The following is a 16,641-nucleotide window of genomic DNA, read 5'->3' as shown; positions in this document are numbered from 1 at the left end:
CGAGGCAGTGTGGCTCCAGAGTCTACACTGATACTGCCCTTTACATGACTAGGGTGCACATAGATAACAGCACAGCACAAGTTAAGTCTGAAGCAGCACCCCTTTTTTGTGTTACGTTCAATGTAACAAAAATACACTATCCAACATGTTTTGATATCTTGACGGAATCTACTTCTTAAACAAATTGACCCTTGATCATCTGGGATCTGTGATTAATTCAGCAAAGAAGAATGAGATTCCAGTTTATTTGAGGTCCACTGGGAGAAAAAGATTCAATTTTGGAAAACCAGATTAGAAAACAAGTTGGTATTGTTTTACTAGCTAATATTTTTAAGGCACATTTTATTTTTATTGAAAGTTGGAAATATAATTATTAACATGTGATATATTTCTAAGATTTTTCCTAATCATACTATACATACCATGTTTATATTCCTTTTTTCACTTAATCATTTTCTCATGCCAGTAATACTCTTTATTAATATTTTTATTAATTTTAAAAATAAAAGTAATATATGGTCATTTTATAATTCAAAGAGTACAGAAAGGTGAAAGTGAAAAATAAAGCTCTCTATCCTCAGAATAAAATAGGATCAACAGAGTCCTAGTTCCCCTTTCCAAAAAGTTTCTGTGTATGTGCTAGCATATATACTATATATATATATATATATATATATATATATATGCTACCAGTTAAAAATTTTTTTTAATTGAAGTTAGTTGATTTACAGTGTTGTGTTAATTTCTGCTGTCAAAGTGATCCAGTTATACAGATATACATTCCTTCTTTGTATTCTTTTCCATCATGGTTTATCACAGGATATTGAACATGATTCCCTGTGCTATACAGTAGGAACTTGTTGTTTATCCATCCTATATATAATAGCTTACATCTGCTAATCCCAACCTCCCCCACCTCTGCTCCCTCTTGGCAACCACAGGTCTGTTCTGTATGCCTGTGAGTCTGTTTCTATTTCATAGATAGGTTCATTTGTGTCATATTTTAGATTCCACATATAAGTGATATTATATGGTATTTGTCTTTCTCTTTTTGACTTAGTTCACTTAGCATGGTAATCTCTAGTTGGATCCATGTTGCTGCAAATGGCATTATTTCATTCTTTTTTATGGCTGAGTAGTATTCTGTTGTGTGTGTGTGTGTGTACACACACACACACACAGCCCTCATTTTCTTTATCCATTCATCTGTTGATGGACATTTAGATTGTTCCCATGTCTTGGCTATTGTGAATAGTGCTGTTATGAACATAAGGGTACATGTATCTTTTTGAATTATAGTTTTGTCTGGATATACGCCCAGTAGTGGGATTGCTGGATCATATGGCAACTCTATTTTTAATTTTTTGAGGAACCTCCATACTGTTCTCCATAGTTGCTGCACCAACTTACATTCCCACCAACAGTGTAGGAGGGTTCCCTTTTCTCCACACCCTCTCCAGCATTTGTTATTTGTAGACTTTTTAATGATGGCCATTCTGACTGGTGTGAGGTGGTATCTCATTGTAGTTTTGATTTGCATTTCTCTAATATATGCTGCCATTTTTAATGACTATAACGTATTTCATTTTATAAAAGACCATTACATACTAAATTATCTTCCTATTTATGTTTGGGTTGCTTATAATTTGTTATAAGAACCTATAGAGAAGAATATAAAAAATTATGGAAAATGTGTTCTAAATTCCACTGGAGTGATTCTTCTTATGTGTAAATTTCTGTTAACATTTCAGATTATTTTCTCATTCTAAATTACCAGAAGTAGAATTGCTGGGTAGATGCCTATGAACATTTTTAAGTCTTTTGTTTCATTATTGCCAGATGGTTTTTCCGTATAGTTTGTACCAGTTTATATTCCTACCGCAGATAATAAGGGAGGCATTTGAAATAAGCCATTCAAAGATACTTAGTTTCTATCCAGGAAAGGTCTAGACAAGAAATAATCATGATAAATCAGGGCTTTTTGAACCTGAGCAATGGTGTCTTATGGGCACATAAGACAACAAACAGTATGATTTCATCTAGAAAAATGCCATATACTGCCCATAACACACAAGCTAGATTATTTGAAAATCAGTGATTCAGTTAGGCCTTTAAAATTTTTCTAAATTGGTCAAAAATAGCTCTGAGAGTAACTTATTCAATTTAATAGATACTGCAGACTTTGGCTTTCAATTATGAAAATTAAAAACGGTATCATTTAAATGTCGATGCTGTATAAACAAGTTTCTTTTAGCGTTTCCCAGACTGTCTTCACAGTAGCCAATATCCAGATTTCATTAGATCCTCACAACAGTGAAAGAAATCTGAAGATAGCTGCCAGTCATACATTCTTAAACTCTTATGTCTGTGGTTATAATGAGAAGAAAACCCTGTGAATCATTTGAGACTTCCTTTAAAAAAAAAAACAGAATTTACCATTGACTAGTTCCCATATCACAAAAGGCACATCCTTCCCTGATCAAAGTTTGCTTTTGTAGATGAAGCCAACCTATGGGCACTAGATAAGAATGAATAAACTGGACCCCGTGTTTGTTCATCACCAAGGAATTTGATTCCCTTCTTTACCCAGAGAAGCTGGTTGGGTAGAGGCCAGAGAAAGAACTACTCCAGTCATTCCCAATCCAAAGACTGAGTTCCAAGGGGGATCAGTGTCCCAGTCATCTATAGATGGTGAAACCAACATCCCTGATTGTGGTTTATTGGAGTACAACATATAATTTGTTGTACAACATGTAATTTCTCAATTCCCGTCCTGGGTTTTCCAGAAAGGGAAAACATTCGTGCAAGCAAGAAGGTTTGGTCCAGTAAACAAATTTCTGATCCTGCTTATTCTTAACAAGAGGGATTATTTTCTCCTCTGCAGTTTATTCTGAAGCCTACAGATAGCTTTAGTGACTTGAGAGAGAAGCACTTTGGGCAGGGATCCCGGTGACCTCCTTCTAAGCTGGCCTTAGAATCACAGAAGAGTTTCATTCTGGTCAAGGCTATGAAGCTAGACTGAAGGGAAAATGGGGAGATGGGCATTATGTAAGAGTGGGGTGGTGAGGGATTGGGGAGATTAAGGGCGGGGGATCCCCAGAGGACCCAAAGGGGATTTTTGGATGAAAGTACCTGATTTGACCCAACTAAGTATTTGCTGAGAAAACTGGAGTTGCAGTAGTAAAGATCACTGTCACTCAGCTTCAGTCCTAGAAACTGCTGATGCTGTTAGATTTGGTCCTTAGATTGGCCTGGTGTTCAGCATTTCTACTATTTATTCAGGTCGCAAACCACTTGCTGAGGAAGATGACCTAGTTCTTCTCAAGGTTTTCTCCTCTCTCCCTCTTTCTCCTCCGAGCTTCAGGCAAGAAGAATGAGACTAAAAAGAACAACATTCCAGAACCAAAGGACAGCACTTTGTCCCTTTCATTCTCTCACTAGATCCTGACAATTCTCCTGTATTTTCATTCTTATTCCATAGAAAGAGAAGAGAGAGTCATAGACTTAGGTGAGCTGACAACTAGTGAGCAGCGGTACTAGGAGGGAAACCCAGGTGTCCTCACTGTCACCTCCCAGTGTCTCTTCTGCCACCTGGCTGGCGGATGTGGTCAACTCCCTCGTTGTGTCGGTGGCCCCAACCTGTGGTCCCGTCACTGCTCTCCTGCAGGTCTGGCCCAGAGTCCAGAAGCACAGCTTCCTTGGGCGTGGTGATAAGGGAAGAACTTCCCTTGCCCGCTCTGGTCTCGCCGCCTGGATGGGTGGCGTCAAGAGTAATCACACTGCCTCCAGCAAGGGCATGCTTGCAGCTGGCGCCACAGCCTCACGCCAGCCACACCAGCAAACTCCTCAAACCCACCAGCAACCAAGGCCAAGTAGAAAGCTCAGTAAAGCTGACAAGCCCCAGGACACTCCACTGGACACTTTGCCCCCTTGGGCGTTGGCTGTTTGCTGGAGAAAAGCTTAGGAGGGTTCCAGCTGGAACTCGGCAACAGGAAAAACAGGAAAAAGCTCTTTCTGTTAATTCAAAACAGTTTGGAATCCATTACAGTTCTTCCCAAACTTCCAAGATATGGGGAGGAAATTCACTGGATTTTACAATATATTTCTCGAGGCCGATTGTCATCGCCATCCTAATGACAGAGAAGCTGTAAATATTGGTGCAGCAGTCACAGATGGCAAGTCATGCAGCCCCTCATTTACCCTCTTGGGTCTGGCTGGGTTATACAAACCTCCTAATAGCAGTTCCTCCTGTTTCCAGCCGTCCCAGCCGTGTTCTTTCTCTGTGAAGCGATTTTGGACAGCTGCTCTTGGAGCGATCCTGTGCGTTTCTGCTGTTGAGTGGGCAGGGAGCATAGGGTACAGGAAGGGGGAATTGTTCACAGATGTACATCTACAGATCAAGGAAGAGTGGATATTCTGTGACAGTTGGAAAACTCCTAGACCTCTCAGGTCAATACCATGGAGCTCTGTTTCTTACCCTTGGTCCTGACTTATATGTGTATCAATATATACTTTTTAATTTTTGGAATTAGAATAGAATCAAAGTACAGCACCTGGCCCAGAATAAGTACGAATACATCCTTGTTGAATGAATAGTAATCAAATGTTAATAATAATAATAATAATAGCTGCCATTGATTGAATACTTCATTGTGAACCAGAATAGATGCTAAGCACTTTACCTACATTCTAAATCTTTGTTTAATTTTTCCTGCAATTCTAGAAAGTCTCTCATTATCCCCATTTTATAGATGGAGAAAACAGAAGTTTAGAGAGATTAAGCAATTTTCCCAAGGTCACAGAGCTACTAATCGGTGAGGCCAAGGTCTGATCCAATCTGACCTTAAAACGGATGCCCTTTTGTGTATTGAGATGTGGAAGCATCCCAGTTCCTTACCTTGGACCTGGGGTTCTTTGGCAGTTATCAGAAACTACCCATTTCCATATTGCTGCCAAGTATTTTCGTCAAGAATTTCCTATTGTAGTCCAGATATTACTTCCTGCTTTCCAAAGCCCTTCTCAAGACACCACTTGTACCTGACTGCCTAACAAAATTACACCCCAGGTTTGAGAACTGTTCTGGGACGGAACAGAGCCCAGTGTTAATGCCGAGACTGGTGCTGGTTCTCCCATTTGTTGCGGTAGCACAGCCCCCGTTCGCAGAGCTCCCTGCAAAAGCTGACCATAAGCTTTAAGTACCTAAGTAAATATGTCCGAGCTTAATCAGATTACATCTTATAGCAGGTTCCGATGGAGAGAAGTGGTTGCAGGAAAACTTGTGCGAGAAATTTAAAATTGTTACAATACCTTCCAGTACCTTAATTTCTTCCTGCCCTTCGGAGACAATCCAAACGTCACTCCTCCCATTCGTGTACAGGGAACCCCTCCCTCCAGCTCAGAGAGCACTAAGGATCCGCAGGACAGAGCGGGAGGGGCTCTGGGCTTGTGGGTGTCCGTCTCTCCTCCCCACCCCTAACTGCCCTCCAAAATCTTGAGGATAGTGACAGCTCGTGTGTAATCCTTCCATTTTACTGCAAAGCTGTTTCTACCAGTTAGAATGGACAGCCGAGCTCTCCTCTGGGACAAAAGATAGAGGGCGCGTGCCTGAGTGGGCCTGTGCTGTTCTTGAGGAAACCCCAGCTCAGGGGGCCTCTGATTCTCCACAGCCCAGTGGCCCCCATGTCTTCGTTGTCTGTTGGCATCATCCTTACTAGTTAACTGGGGGGAGACAAAACCAAAAATATTTGAAAACTGAGGTATTAAAAATACTGTGAAGAACAAGAGGCCAACTTTCTTCCATTCTCCTGTGGCGGTTAAATATTCAGCTACTTTATCCGTACAGTGTTTTTGGACAAGACTTAGGCTGGGGTCTGAGTGGTAAAAGTTGTTTTTCTGACTGTTCTCGTGATATTGAGAATAAACACAGACATCTGATTTCTCATGTGACTGAGCCTTGAGCAGGGCAGTTGAAGAGTGTTGATTACATGGTTCATATCTCCCCTCTGGCCCATGATTGTGTCAGAGAGTACTTGCCTTCATTTATTAATTGAAAACTATTGAATGGGCACCTGCTCCGTGTCTGCATGGTGTATGGCACTGCTCTCTTCGCCTGCTGTTCTGGTCCCCCCACTGTGCTGCCGTGACCAGCGGGCAGATCCTGTCAGGTGGCCGGGATGGCTTTGAGTAATGACTCAGTGTGGGTTATCTAGAAATGTCCCATTAGTTCACTCTTCTCATAACCTCACAGACTTGGTTTAGACAGAGGGAGGTATATTTATAAGTTCTCAGCTGGCACCCAAATTCTCAAAACCAGAGAATTGGGGGTGGGGGTGGGTAGGGAGAAGAGAAACACACTAGAATCATCTGAGAAACTTAAACTACACACAGTCGCGTGCACGCACACAGAGGCTTTTGTCATTTGTGGAACATTGAAGCATCTTTATCTGTGACTGCTTCAGAGATAAAATCCCCTCCTCACCCCAGGCCTGGTAGGCTGGGATCATTCGCTGTACTTGACCTCAGAGACAGACATGGGCTTGAAAGCCAAACTGCTGAGTCATTCCTGTCCCCACACCAGCATCTTGGAAGAGGCTCAGTCAGCCAGTCAGTGGGCCGCTTTGGGGAGCACTTTATCATTTTGGGTTCTCACAATGTGTGTTTAAACTCTGGGTGACCCCAGGCAGACTTCCAGACTGGCACGGCACTCAGACAGATCCTCCGCAAGTGAGGAAGAGTGAAACCGGCCCTGGTTCCAGAGGCCGGCGCAGGTGGTGAGGAGCCCCGCGCTCCCGGGGAGAGCGCGTGCCCCCAGGGTCCCGCCGCGTCACCCATCGGTGGACCAGGAGAGGCAGGATGGGGCGGTGGGGGACTGTGGGCTCCCCAAACCCCACACCCCACCACTTCCTAGATGTGTGACTTCAGGCCGTTATTTACCTGCCTGAGCCTGAATTCCTTATCAGTTCCGTAAGTAAATGAAAGAACATTATGTGAAGCCTCTGGCACAATGCCTGGGACGTGGTAAGCACACAAGAAACGCTCGTTTTCCCTCTTCCCTGTACTGTATAATGTGAAGGAGCTCCACACAACCCTGCCAGTCAGATTGCTTGAAATTTCACCAATAGCATTCTTAAAATCCCTTAGCACCATATAAATACTCCTAAGGAGATAGCAGCTAATCCCTGTATCAGCTATCACTTTAAGGGGATTAGCTGTGGATTGAGAACAAAACCCCGAGGGACAGAGATACTGGAGGGAGGGGAGGGAGGGGAGAACTCTGGGCCCTGCTGCCCCTGAAGGAGGCGCCGACGAGCAGGAGTGTGGTGGGGAATTCTGTAAAGTTTGGGGCACATTATGTGTTAAAGAGGTCATACTTAGAGGTTGGAGATCACGCCTATGTTTTGAGATCACAGGTTCTTCTCCAAGAGGTTGCAAAGGAAGACGTGGGGGGAGGGGAGAGGTGCAGAGAACAAATCCTTGGCCACTTTTTATTTTGTTGACTCCCTTTGGTTTGCCGTTGGCATTTCTAGAGGTTGAGGAAGCAAGGGAGAGTCATTGGATTCGGAGCATGAGTGTGTCAGGCGTGATGGGGGAGAAGAAAGCACTCTCCATCTTTCCACTCGAGCCTGGTTCCTCTACCTCCCAGTCTTGATCAGAGCTGGTGTGGGACACAGAAGGGGCAGAAATTTATCTGCATCCCTCAGCTTGAGGGGGGCCCGCTGCTCCCCTGGGGGGGACACGGGGAAGGGGAGCAAACCATGGGGCTGAGCTTCACTTGAGTGACCACAAATGACCAGAATGAGGGGACCCAAACCCCTGGTGAAAGGAGGTAGGAAAGATGGGACTTCCCAAGGGCAGGACGGAAGTCTCCGGTCCCGTTTCCACTCTGAAAGAGCTGGAAATAAAACGGGCCCCACGCTCCGTTCACAGCAGGTGCCGTTGAGAGATGCAACGAGCTTTGAACGCTGCAGGGAGGGAGCGCTGCCCACCTTGTTACCAGATACTTTTGTGTTCTGTGCTGTAGGTGGGGAGGTGGCTTTTGGAGGTGGTAGTTGAGCGTTAGAGGTGAGGGGACTTGGTGTGCAATTGCTACTTAATGGGCAGATAAAAGAAAATATGGCCTGGGCTTGGTTTCATTGTGGTGGTCATCCGCGCCCTCCATCCTAGCCAAACAGTACGTGTCATTGCTGTGTCATTTTGCGGTTGTCATTTGGACACAGACAGAGAAAGCATTTATTTAACTGTTGTTTAACAGGGATATGTTAGAACGGGACCACTTCAGAGGGAAGGACTCCACTAGCCACACGTGCATTCGCGGCAGACATGATTGTCACCGATGATCTTTATCTGTTCGGTACAAGATCTCTGTTCTGTTGTTCCCTTTCCCTGATAGCAGCCATCAACCACATTTCTCCCCAAATCATCCATTGTTCACACTTCTGATTAATTTCGGCTGGCCTTGCTAGGATTCTAGACACCACATCCCCAGCAAGGTGCAGTCCCAGGAGTGGAAAGGGAAAAACATCTAGAAGGCGGGGTGGAGAAGAAGGGAGCAATTAAGGGAGACAGAATAGGAAAGATACAGAGAAGACCCAAGAGCATCGCAGCAATGAGAGGAGGAGAAAGAAAAGAGGCACGTTGGATTGTACTGTTCACTAGTGCGAGTAGAAATAGCTAACTTCCCATGTGTCAGACGCTGCTCTGAGCACTTTCCATCTAGTAACTCATTTCATCCTCTTGACAACACTGTGAGCTAGATTACTGTCATGTCTCCATCTTTTAAATGAGGAAACCAAGGTACAGAGAGGTTAAGGAACTCGCCCGAGACTACCCAGCAAGTAAGCTACCTCAGGCCAAGGCGATCGGAGTCTCTCAGGATGGGACCCAGGTATTAGTTTGCGTGTTTTTAATTTCCCCATATGATTTCAGTGTGGAGGCAGAGTTGAGAATCAAGCCCGCACTCAGTCAAGCCCCGCTTCAAATTTAAATATGAAAAGAACATGTGAAACTTTCTTAGGTTATTTTCTCTTAGAGGTAGGATGGTGGGAGGGAATTGCTACAGGCCATACCAGTTTACCAAAGACAGACTTGGATGAATTCAGAGTTTTGCCTAATGCGCCCCATGATCCTGATGGTTAGATCAGAAAAGGACCGCAGAATCCCTAACACCATCTCTAAGGAAGAAGTGAATTTAGGCTCGGGGGCTTCTCTGTTTCATCATTGTTCTCAGTCTTGCTTACATGTGTTCAACTACAGGAATGAGAACTTGCCCAAAACCCCAAACGTGTATCTGCATCAGGAATCATTTTCTCATGCTCCTGAATTTATGCTCTACCAATAACAGCTCAGAAACCTCCCATTTCCCAACTGCATACATGCCACCCCACCCCTGCTTACGCTCCGGACCCCATTCCTGTGGAAACTGCCTCTATCTGAACAAACACAGAGAATAGTAATATGTTATAAAGCTCCTTTACCTAACTCCTTCTAACCATGACCTTAGGAAAGAAACACCACTGTTGCCTTGAAAATTCAGCCAAAACCCAGAAAGATAAGATGACTTGTCCAAAGTCACATGGAAGCTAAGTGGAGGAGAGATGAGATCAAGTCTTCAGTTCCCAAATCCACTCCTCTTTTTAACACATCTGTGAACTTAGGAAGCAATGGAATAAAAGGAAATTGGGGAGCAAGAGTAAAAGGAAGTGAAATGCAAAGTGTGAGCTCCCGGGAGCTCCACCTCCCTTCAGTTTCAGCCCACACCTGAGCTAAGTTCTTCCATTGCCTTCCGATCAATTTACAGCTGCCCAGCTATCAGACTTCTTTTTCCTAAATGCCCTGGGTACAATCCTTTTCAGATTTGTCTCCATCAGAAAGAAATCCAATAGGAAAAGACTGGGAACAGCATGACAGCAGCAACTAGAAAAGAAACAAAACCACGCGCTTTGGTTTTTCTGCATCTCCTTCAGGAGATGCCTCTGTGGCCATCTGGTTCCCTAACTGAGACCCCTCCTGAGAAAATCTGGTCTAGGGAAATGCCTGGCCCAGGTGGGCAGATCCCAGGAGGGTCCAGAGAATTTGAATCTGCTTCAGATAAGCTCTTCACTTAACAGAACCAGATCTGGATAAGATGGGAGCTTTGTAGATTTGCCCACAATCAACAGTGCTCTCTAATCAATTCCAGCGCTGCACGATGGGGACCGGAAATGTTTCTTTCCCAATTCTTTGCAGCCTGGGGAGTAAGGAACCGGTAATTGACTCCAGCTTCCTCGAGTGTTGGGTCCTGGAGCCTGAGTCAGCACGCAGTTTCCCAAAAGGGCTTTCTAGGCAACCTAGGGCCAATGAAGAGGGTCCCTTGACCCTGATCCTATTCCAGACCCCAACTGTAACCCTCAGCAAGGTGTAGGGAGAGGACCTCAGACCAGCCTTCTAAGAACAATACCTTAGCAGGCCCTGGGCCGATGGGAAAGGGAGAGGGAAGAGAAGGGACCCAGGACGGCTGGGTCTTTAGACAGATTTCTATGGCACGTTTGTGGTGCCCAGCTTAGCTCAATAAGTGTTCAAGTGTGAGCAGAAGGAAAGTGGAAAGAGAAAGACAGGCAGGGGAAGCAGGGAAGGCCTTGGCGCTGACTGGAGGGTAAAGGGTGGGGACAAGCCTGACAAATCCCTTTTGCCCTTGACCCTAGGGAGTGCTTAAGACCAAAGGAAGCTTTTTTGCTTTTTAAATAAGCCAAATGTTTTAAGTTTAATGTGTAAGCCTGTTGATATGCTTTTCTAATTAGATTTTGAGTTAATTTCCCCAGTTTAATTATGTGACTTTTGTAAAGGGAATTACAAATAAGAATAAAGCTTACAACTTTTGAACTAGGGTCTTAGAGATATCTCTCTAATCCAGTCCTTTTCGTTTACAGAGGAGAAAATTGAGGCGCAGTGAACTTGATCAGTTTGCCCAAGGTCACAGAGCTGGTTAGTGAGAGACCTAAAAGTAGAACAGACCACTTTCCCACTCTCCTGCACTCCATTCTTGCCTTGACTGAGGCTCAGTAAGGGTGACAGTGGGACAGATCTGTAAATGATCTAACTTGTCACTAGAGAAAATATAAATCAGTGGCCACAAAATTTCAGCCAAACTTCATCTGTCACATCATAAAAAATAACTTGCCAAAGAGAGGTTTGAAAATCCAAACCAGATCCTTCTCCACTCCTAGAGGGAACAGTTCCATTGTACTGCACGGCAGCCAAGTGTTTCCAGCAAGCCCGATCCGCTGCATTTGAGGGTTTGCTTGTTTGAACTGTCACGATAAATGAAACCTAGTAGATTAACATAATCTCCTCTGCAGAAGTTCTGACCCCACGGATGCTGCTCTAGAGGAAGGAGGAAGGAGAAAAGGCTCTGAGGAGCCCGGGCCCCAGTGAGCAGCGGGTCTGCACAAGGGTGTGGGGTCCCAGGCCACAGAGGAGCCACACCGACGCCTCGACACAAAATGCTGCCACTGCCAACGCACATGCGTTTGCTGTCCAGTCCAGGCCTTTGAAATCTGGCACGTCTGTTCAGGGGGAGGATCGGCAACCATTAAACCCAAGGCACCAATCCAGGATCTGGTTTTCCTTGAAGTGTCAGGGGGTTTCATTATTGCATAGCAACTGTGAGAAAGGACAACTCCTCCAGGGGTGTGATTCTCTAGGCCAGGACTAAATCATCTGTTTCATTCTCAGAAGCTGAGATTCTTGCTAATGTTTCCAAAATTAAGTGCTGAAATTTAAAAAAAAAAAAAATTACTCCAGTCAATGGGAGATGTTAGAGAAGTTGAGGGGAGAAAATCAAACTACAGGTAACTTTTCTGTCTGTAATTTAAAAAAAGAAAAAAGAAAAAAAACACGTAAGAGCATGTTTAGAGTTCCGACAATCCCACCTGAGATCATTCTCACATTGCTCTCCTGTGTCTCACCTCAGCGGCTAAAGGTTGCTCGAGTTTACTGAATACAGGAAAACGCTATTTCCGGAGGCTTCTTCTTTGTGCATTGATCCTGCCTTCAGGCTTGTTCACCAACCAGAAGAACTGTACTTTTCAATTCAGGACTCTTGGCTAGAAAAGCCTTCTCACTCATAAACTCAGCCAACTGAGTGCTTCCTGTGTTTCCACTGGAGCCTCCGAGATGATCAAGACATAGTCTCTGCCCTCTGATCTCTCGTGGCCAACTAGGGGAGATAAACAAGAAAATCAGTACCTATAATACAAGGTAATAAGAGTTAAGAGTATAGCATTCGGAATCAGATTGAAATTTCAGCAGTGCTGTTTACTAGCAAGTGGCAGATCTTGGGCAGGACTTAACTCCTTTCTCTAAATCTTCATTTTCCCCTCCTTAAAGCACTGACCTCATGGAGTTATTGTGGAGGTTAAATGATATATTGTATATAAAGCCCTCAGTACAATTTTTGGGAAATGATAACCACTCAATAAATGTAATCTACTAGGACAGTAGCAATTGAGGTGTTTGTAGGATGCTATGAGGACCAGAGAAACGGAATTGGAAGAACAGGGGCAAGGAAGGGATGATCTCCAGGAAGGTTCCAGGACATAAGGACACGGGCTAGATTTTGAAGAGTAGGTTGAAGTCAGTAGGATGGTTGGAGGGAAGGTGAGACTGCTCCCGGCAGGAGGAACAGAACGTGCCTAAGCACAGTTATGACAGAATGTAGGATGTTTGAGGGACTTTGTGTAGAAAGGGCTTAAGCAAAGGCACAATGATAAACGGAGGCAAGACAATGAGGAACATTAAAAAGGGAAGTAAAAACTTTTATACAGTGCTTTAGTTTACAGTGAAGGGGAGAAGAGTTAAAATGAGAAAAAGAGGGTGATTGGCCTTCAAGAGCTAAAATTTGGAATCAGTACAAGGTATCAAGTGAGTGACCTGAATGTCATATGTAATCTCTGCGCCCCTCTGCTGAGCCTTAATGAGAAAACCTTATATTCTAACCAAACTTAGAAATTAGAAAAAACAAAAACAAACACTCAGACTTTCCACTTGGAAATCTAAAAACATGTCTCTATATAACTCTTAGATTAAAAGTGAAATCAAAATAGTAAAACAGACTATTTAGAAAAGAACTGTGAGAGTATGATTTACCAAAGCCTATGGGGTGAAACAAAAGTGACCCTCAGAGGAAATTTTAGAGCCTTAACCTCATCTATCAGAAAATAAGAAATACTGAAACTAAGTGAATTAAGCATTCAACCCAAGAAATGAGAAAAAGAGGAAAGAAAAAAAAAAACACCTAAAGAAAGTTAAAAGAATGAATTAGCTAAATTGAAAACAAAAGGCAATTTTCAAAAACAGAGTTGATCAGTAAAACCAGAAGTTGTGCTTTTTTAAAAAGCAAAAAATAGATAAGCCTTTGGCAAGTCAAAGTTTTAAGTGAGACAGTACACAAATAAAGAGCATTAAGTTAAAGGAGGTATATATAAAAATAATAAAAGAGATTCAGATTCTAAGAGAATATTATATACAACTTTATTCCAATATGAATTACTAAAATTTTCCTTTATAAGTAGTAGAAAACCTGAATAAATTAAAAGCTATAGGAGGAAAATTAAAGATAGTTAAAGATTTACCACCAGGCTCAGATGGTTCTGCAAATAAATTCCAAGAAACCATCAAGGAATAGATCATCACTACATAGAAACAGAAGGAAAACTTCTCAACTCAGTCTATAAGACTAGTTAACATTTATTACCAAAATAGGCAAAAGGTAGCACACACACAAAAAAGGACTCTGGACCAGTCTCACAAATTAAAAACCCTAAATATTAGCAAACAAATGCAAGAGTATAAGAAAATCTATTAATGTAATTCACTACACTAGATTAAGATAAAACCATATGGTCATCACTCTAGGTAGAAAAACTTTAAAACATTTGATGAAATGCAACAACATTCCTGACTAAAACAAATTAAACACTTCAGAACTATTGGAGAGCCAGGAGAAAAACCTATCCACCATAATCCAGTAAACATCATACTTGTGGTAAACCAGTAGAAGCATTTCCTTCAAGGTTAGGAATAAAACAAGAATGCCTCCCAACTCTACTATTATTTAATACCATACTAGCGACATTAGCCAATGCAGTATGGCAAGAAAAAGAAATGAGAACTATAAACACTGGAAAAGAAGAAATAAATAAAACTATGATTATTTGCAGATGCAATTGTCTGTCCAAAAAATTTTTTAAATCCGTGATAAAAAACTATTTGAATTGACAAGAGTGAAACTGGAATAGATTCAATATAACAAAGCCAATCATTTTTTTCTAAACATCAGCAGGGATCCATTAGAAAATGTAATGAAAAAGAAGTATAGAATACAAGAAAGTAAAGAAGTAAAAGTAAAGAAGACTACTAGAAAGTATTTAAGGTTGAATCTAAAAAGATCTACGTGAAGCAAAAACATTAAAAACTTAAAAGTAATTTAAGCTCGCCATTTAAAAGTTCAAATAAGGAAAAGTATAAAGAAGAAAGTGAAAATTACCTGCAACCTCACTAATCAGAAGAAGCCTATGTTAAAATTTGGTCTGTCCTTCCCAAGTGTAACAGTATTTGAGAACTATGTCTTGTCTCTTCGAAAATGCATGAGCTATATTAAGCAAAAAGAAGACAAAGTTTGTGTTAAAAGTGTATTTAAAGTAGTGGTAAGAAAATAAGTAGAGGTTATAAAACATAGACTCATCAGGACGGAACAGAAGTTGAAAATGAGATTTCTGAGTGAGTAGAAACATGCCAGCAGAAGAGTCCCCCGTCTGGTGAGACAGTTGCCTTGCCACCCTCTTCTGTCAACTGGTCACACAGATTTAATCTTGGCCAGGAAGAGAACGGCCCTGGAAAGAGCTTTGATAGTCTTGGTTTTCATTCCATTCTCTTTGTATGCAGTTCTTGCCCACTATCTGCTTTCCCTCCCTCCATACCCTATTTTAGAACCAAAGCAAAACCAACAAAAAGTGAGTTGTTTGGCTGAATATGCCTCAGATGTGGAGCCAGAGAATTTTGTAACTGAACCTGCTGTTCTGTCTTCCATTTCTGCTCCCCCAGACCGCCCCGGTTTGCTGAATGTGAAGCCCATTGAGGACATACAAGACAACTTGCTGCAAGCCTTGGAGCTGCAGCTCAAGCTGAACCACCCCGAGTCCTCTCAGCTCTTTGCCAAGTTGCTCCAGAAAATGACAGACCTCAGACAGATTGTGACAGAACACGTGCAGCTGTTGCAAGTAATAAAGAAAACAGAGACGGACATGAGTCTTCACCCGCTTCTACAGGAAATATACAAGGACTTGTATTAGCAGAGAAGTCCGAGTTCACTGACAACATTTTCCTTCTTCCAATTGCACTATTATTTTGAGGGAAAAATCTGACACCTAAAAAATTACTGTGAAAAAGCATTTGAAAAAGAAAAGGTTTTAGAATAATAGATCTATTTTATGCATATTGTTTATAAAGATACATTTACAATTTACTTTTAATATTAAAAATTATTACATCATGAAATTGCTGTTGTATTTGGAGACTGAGTCTGCTGTGTTCCCCACTCCACCCTCCAGGCTTTTTTTCCTTTTATCTCCTCCCCCTTCCTTCCTTCCTTCCTTTTCTTTTTCCTTTCTTTCGTACACATGTGAAACACTATGAATGGAATTGCTGATCAATTTTCATTCTCAGTCAAATAATTTTTTATACTCAATTTACAAATTTTCTGAACCTTCTATCTGCTTTAAAAATCACAACTAAGAATGGAACTTCAGGACCAAAAACTGCTCAGAGCATGTGTTTCTTAACCCAGAAGTACTCGTTTGGGACGTATCCCTAGGCCTACCAAGAATTCAGTCTTCTTCCCCAATCCCAACCAAGATTTTCACTCACAAACAGCAGCCCTCTAACAGGATACCAAGGCATGTGCAAATACCCAGTGGCAGGTATTAACGGCTAGATGCTGTGGGTAACACAGAAGTGTTATAAGATGTGGCACCTGCCAAAAAGAACTTACCATTGAATTGAGGAGAAAAGATGAATCCTTCTTAAAAACAGATTAAAATACACAGTACAACCATGTGCCAAATGAATGGTTCAGACTCCAAGTACTCTAAGAGTTCAAAGTAATGAAGACTGGAAAAGTCATGAGTGACTGTAAATTCATTCATGTGGGCTTCAAAGGATGTGTTGGACTTGGGATAGGTAGAGAGTGGAAGGGAAGACATTCTAGGGAAGGAAAATTGCAGGAGTAACAACAACAAAAGGAAACAAAACCAAAACAAAACACGAATGAGGGAGAAGGGCCGCATTCTGGTCCCGACGTACACAGAGCAATTTTGCTACAGGTATTCCTGCTGGCCTCCTTGGCACCACCTTGCCCAGGGAGCTCTGACTTTTGTGACCTCACAGGCTAATTATCTGTTTAGGTAATGCATGCCTCCCCAGCAAAATAGATGATATGTTCCCTAAAAGCAGGGACCTTCTTGGCATAATGCACAGATTTGTTGATTGAGGCCACCAAGTTCATTAGCAGTGCTTAGCCATGAACACATATGATGACTTTGAAGAACGCCTCTCAGCAAACTATGCTGAGGTCTCTCTTCTCCAGGATGATTGTTTCCACTGACCTAA

The 16,641-nt window shown here is 42.4% G+C and overlaps 1 protein-coding gene across 1 annotated transcript in view; it reads left to right on the top strand.

Annotated features, from left to right (window-relative positions):
- Window positions 1-15,339, top strand: part of PPARG (peroxisome proliferator activated receptor gamma) — a 126,536-nt gene extending 111,197 nt beyond the window's left edge. The window contains exon 8 of the mRNA XM_068557219.1: window positions 15,079-15,339. Within this exon, the coding sequence (XP_068413320.1) occupies window positions 15,079-15,326 (248 nt within the window). The 3' untranslated portion in view covers window positions 15,327-15,339. The remainder of the gene's footprint in view (window positions 1-15,078) is intronic.
- The last annotated feature ends 1,302 nt before the right edge of the window (window positions 15,340-16,641 follow it).

The sequence above is a fragment of the Eschrichtius robustus genome, chromosome 12, assembly GCF_028021215.1.
Source record: "Eschrichtius robustus isolate mEscRob2 chromosome 12, mEscRob2.pri, whole genome shotgun sequence".
Classification (NCBI taxonomy): domain Eukaryota; kingdom Metazoa; phylum Chordata; class Mammalia; order Artiodactyla; family Eschrichtiidae; genus Eschrichtius; species Eschrichtius robustus.
This window is presented reverse-complemented; position numbering and strand designations above follow the sequence as displayed.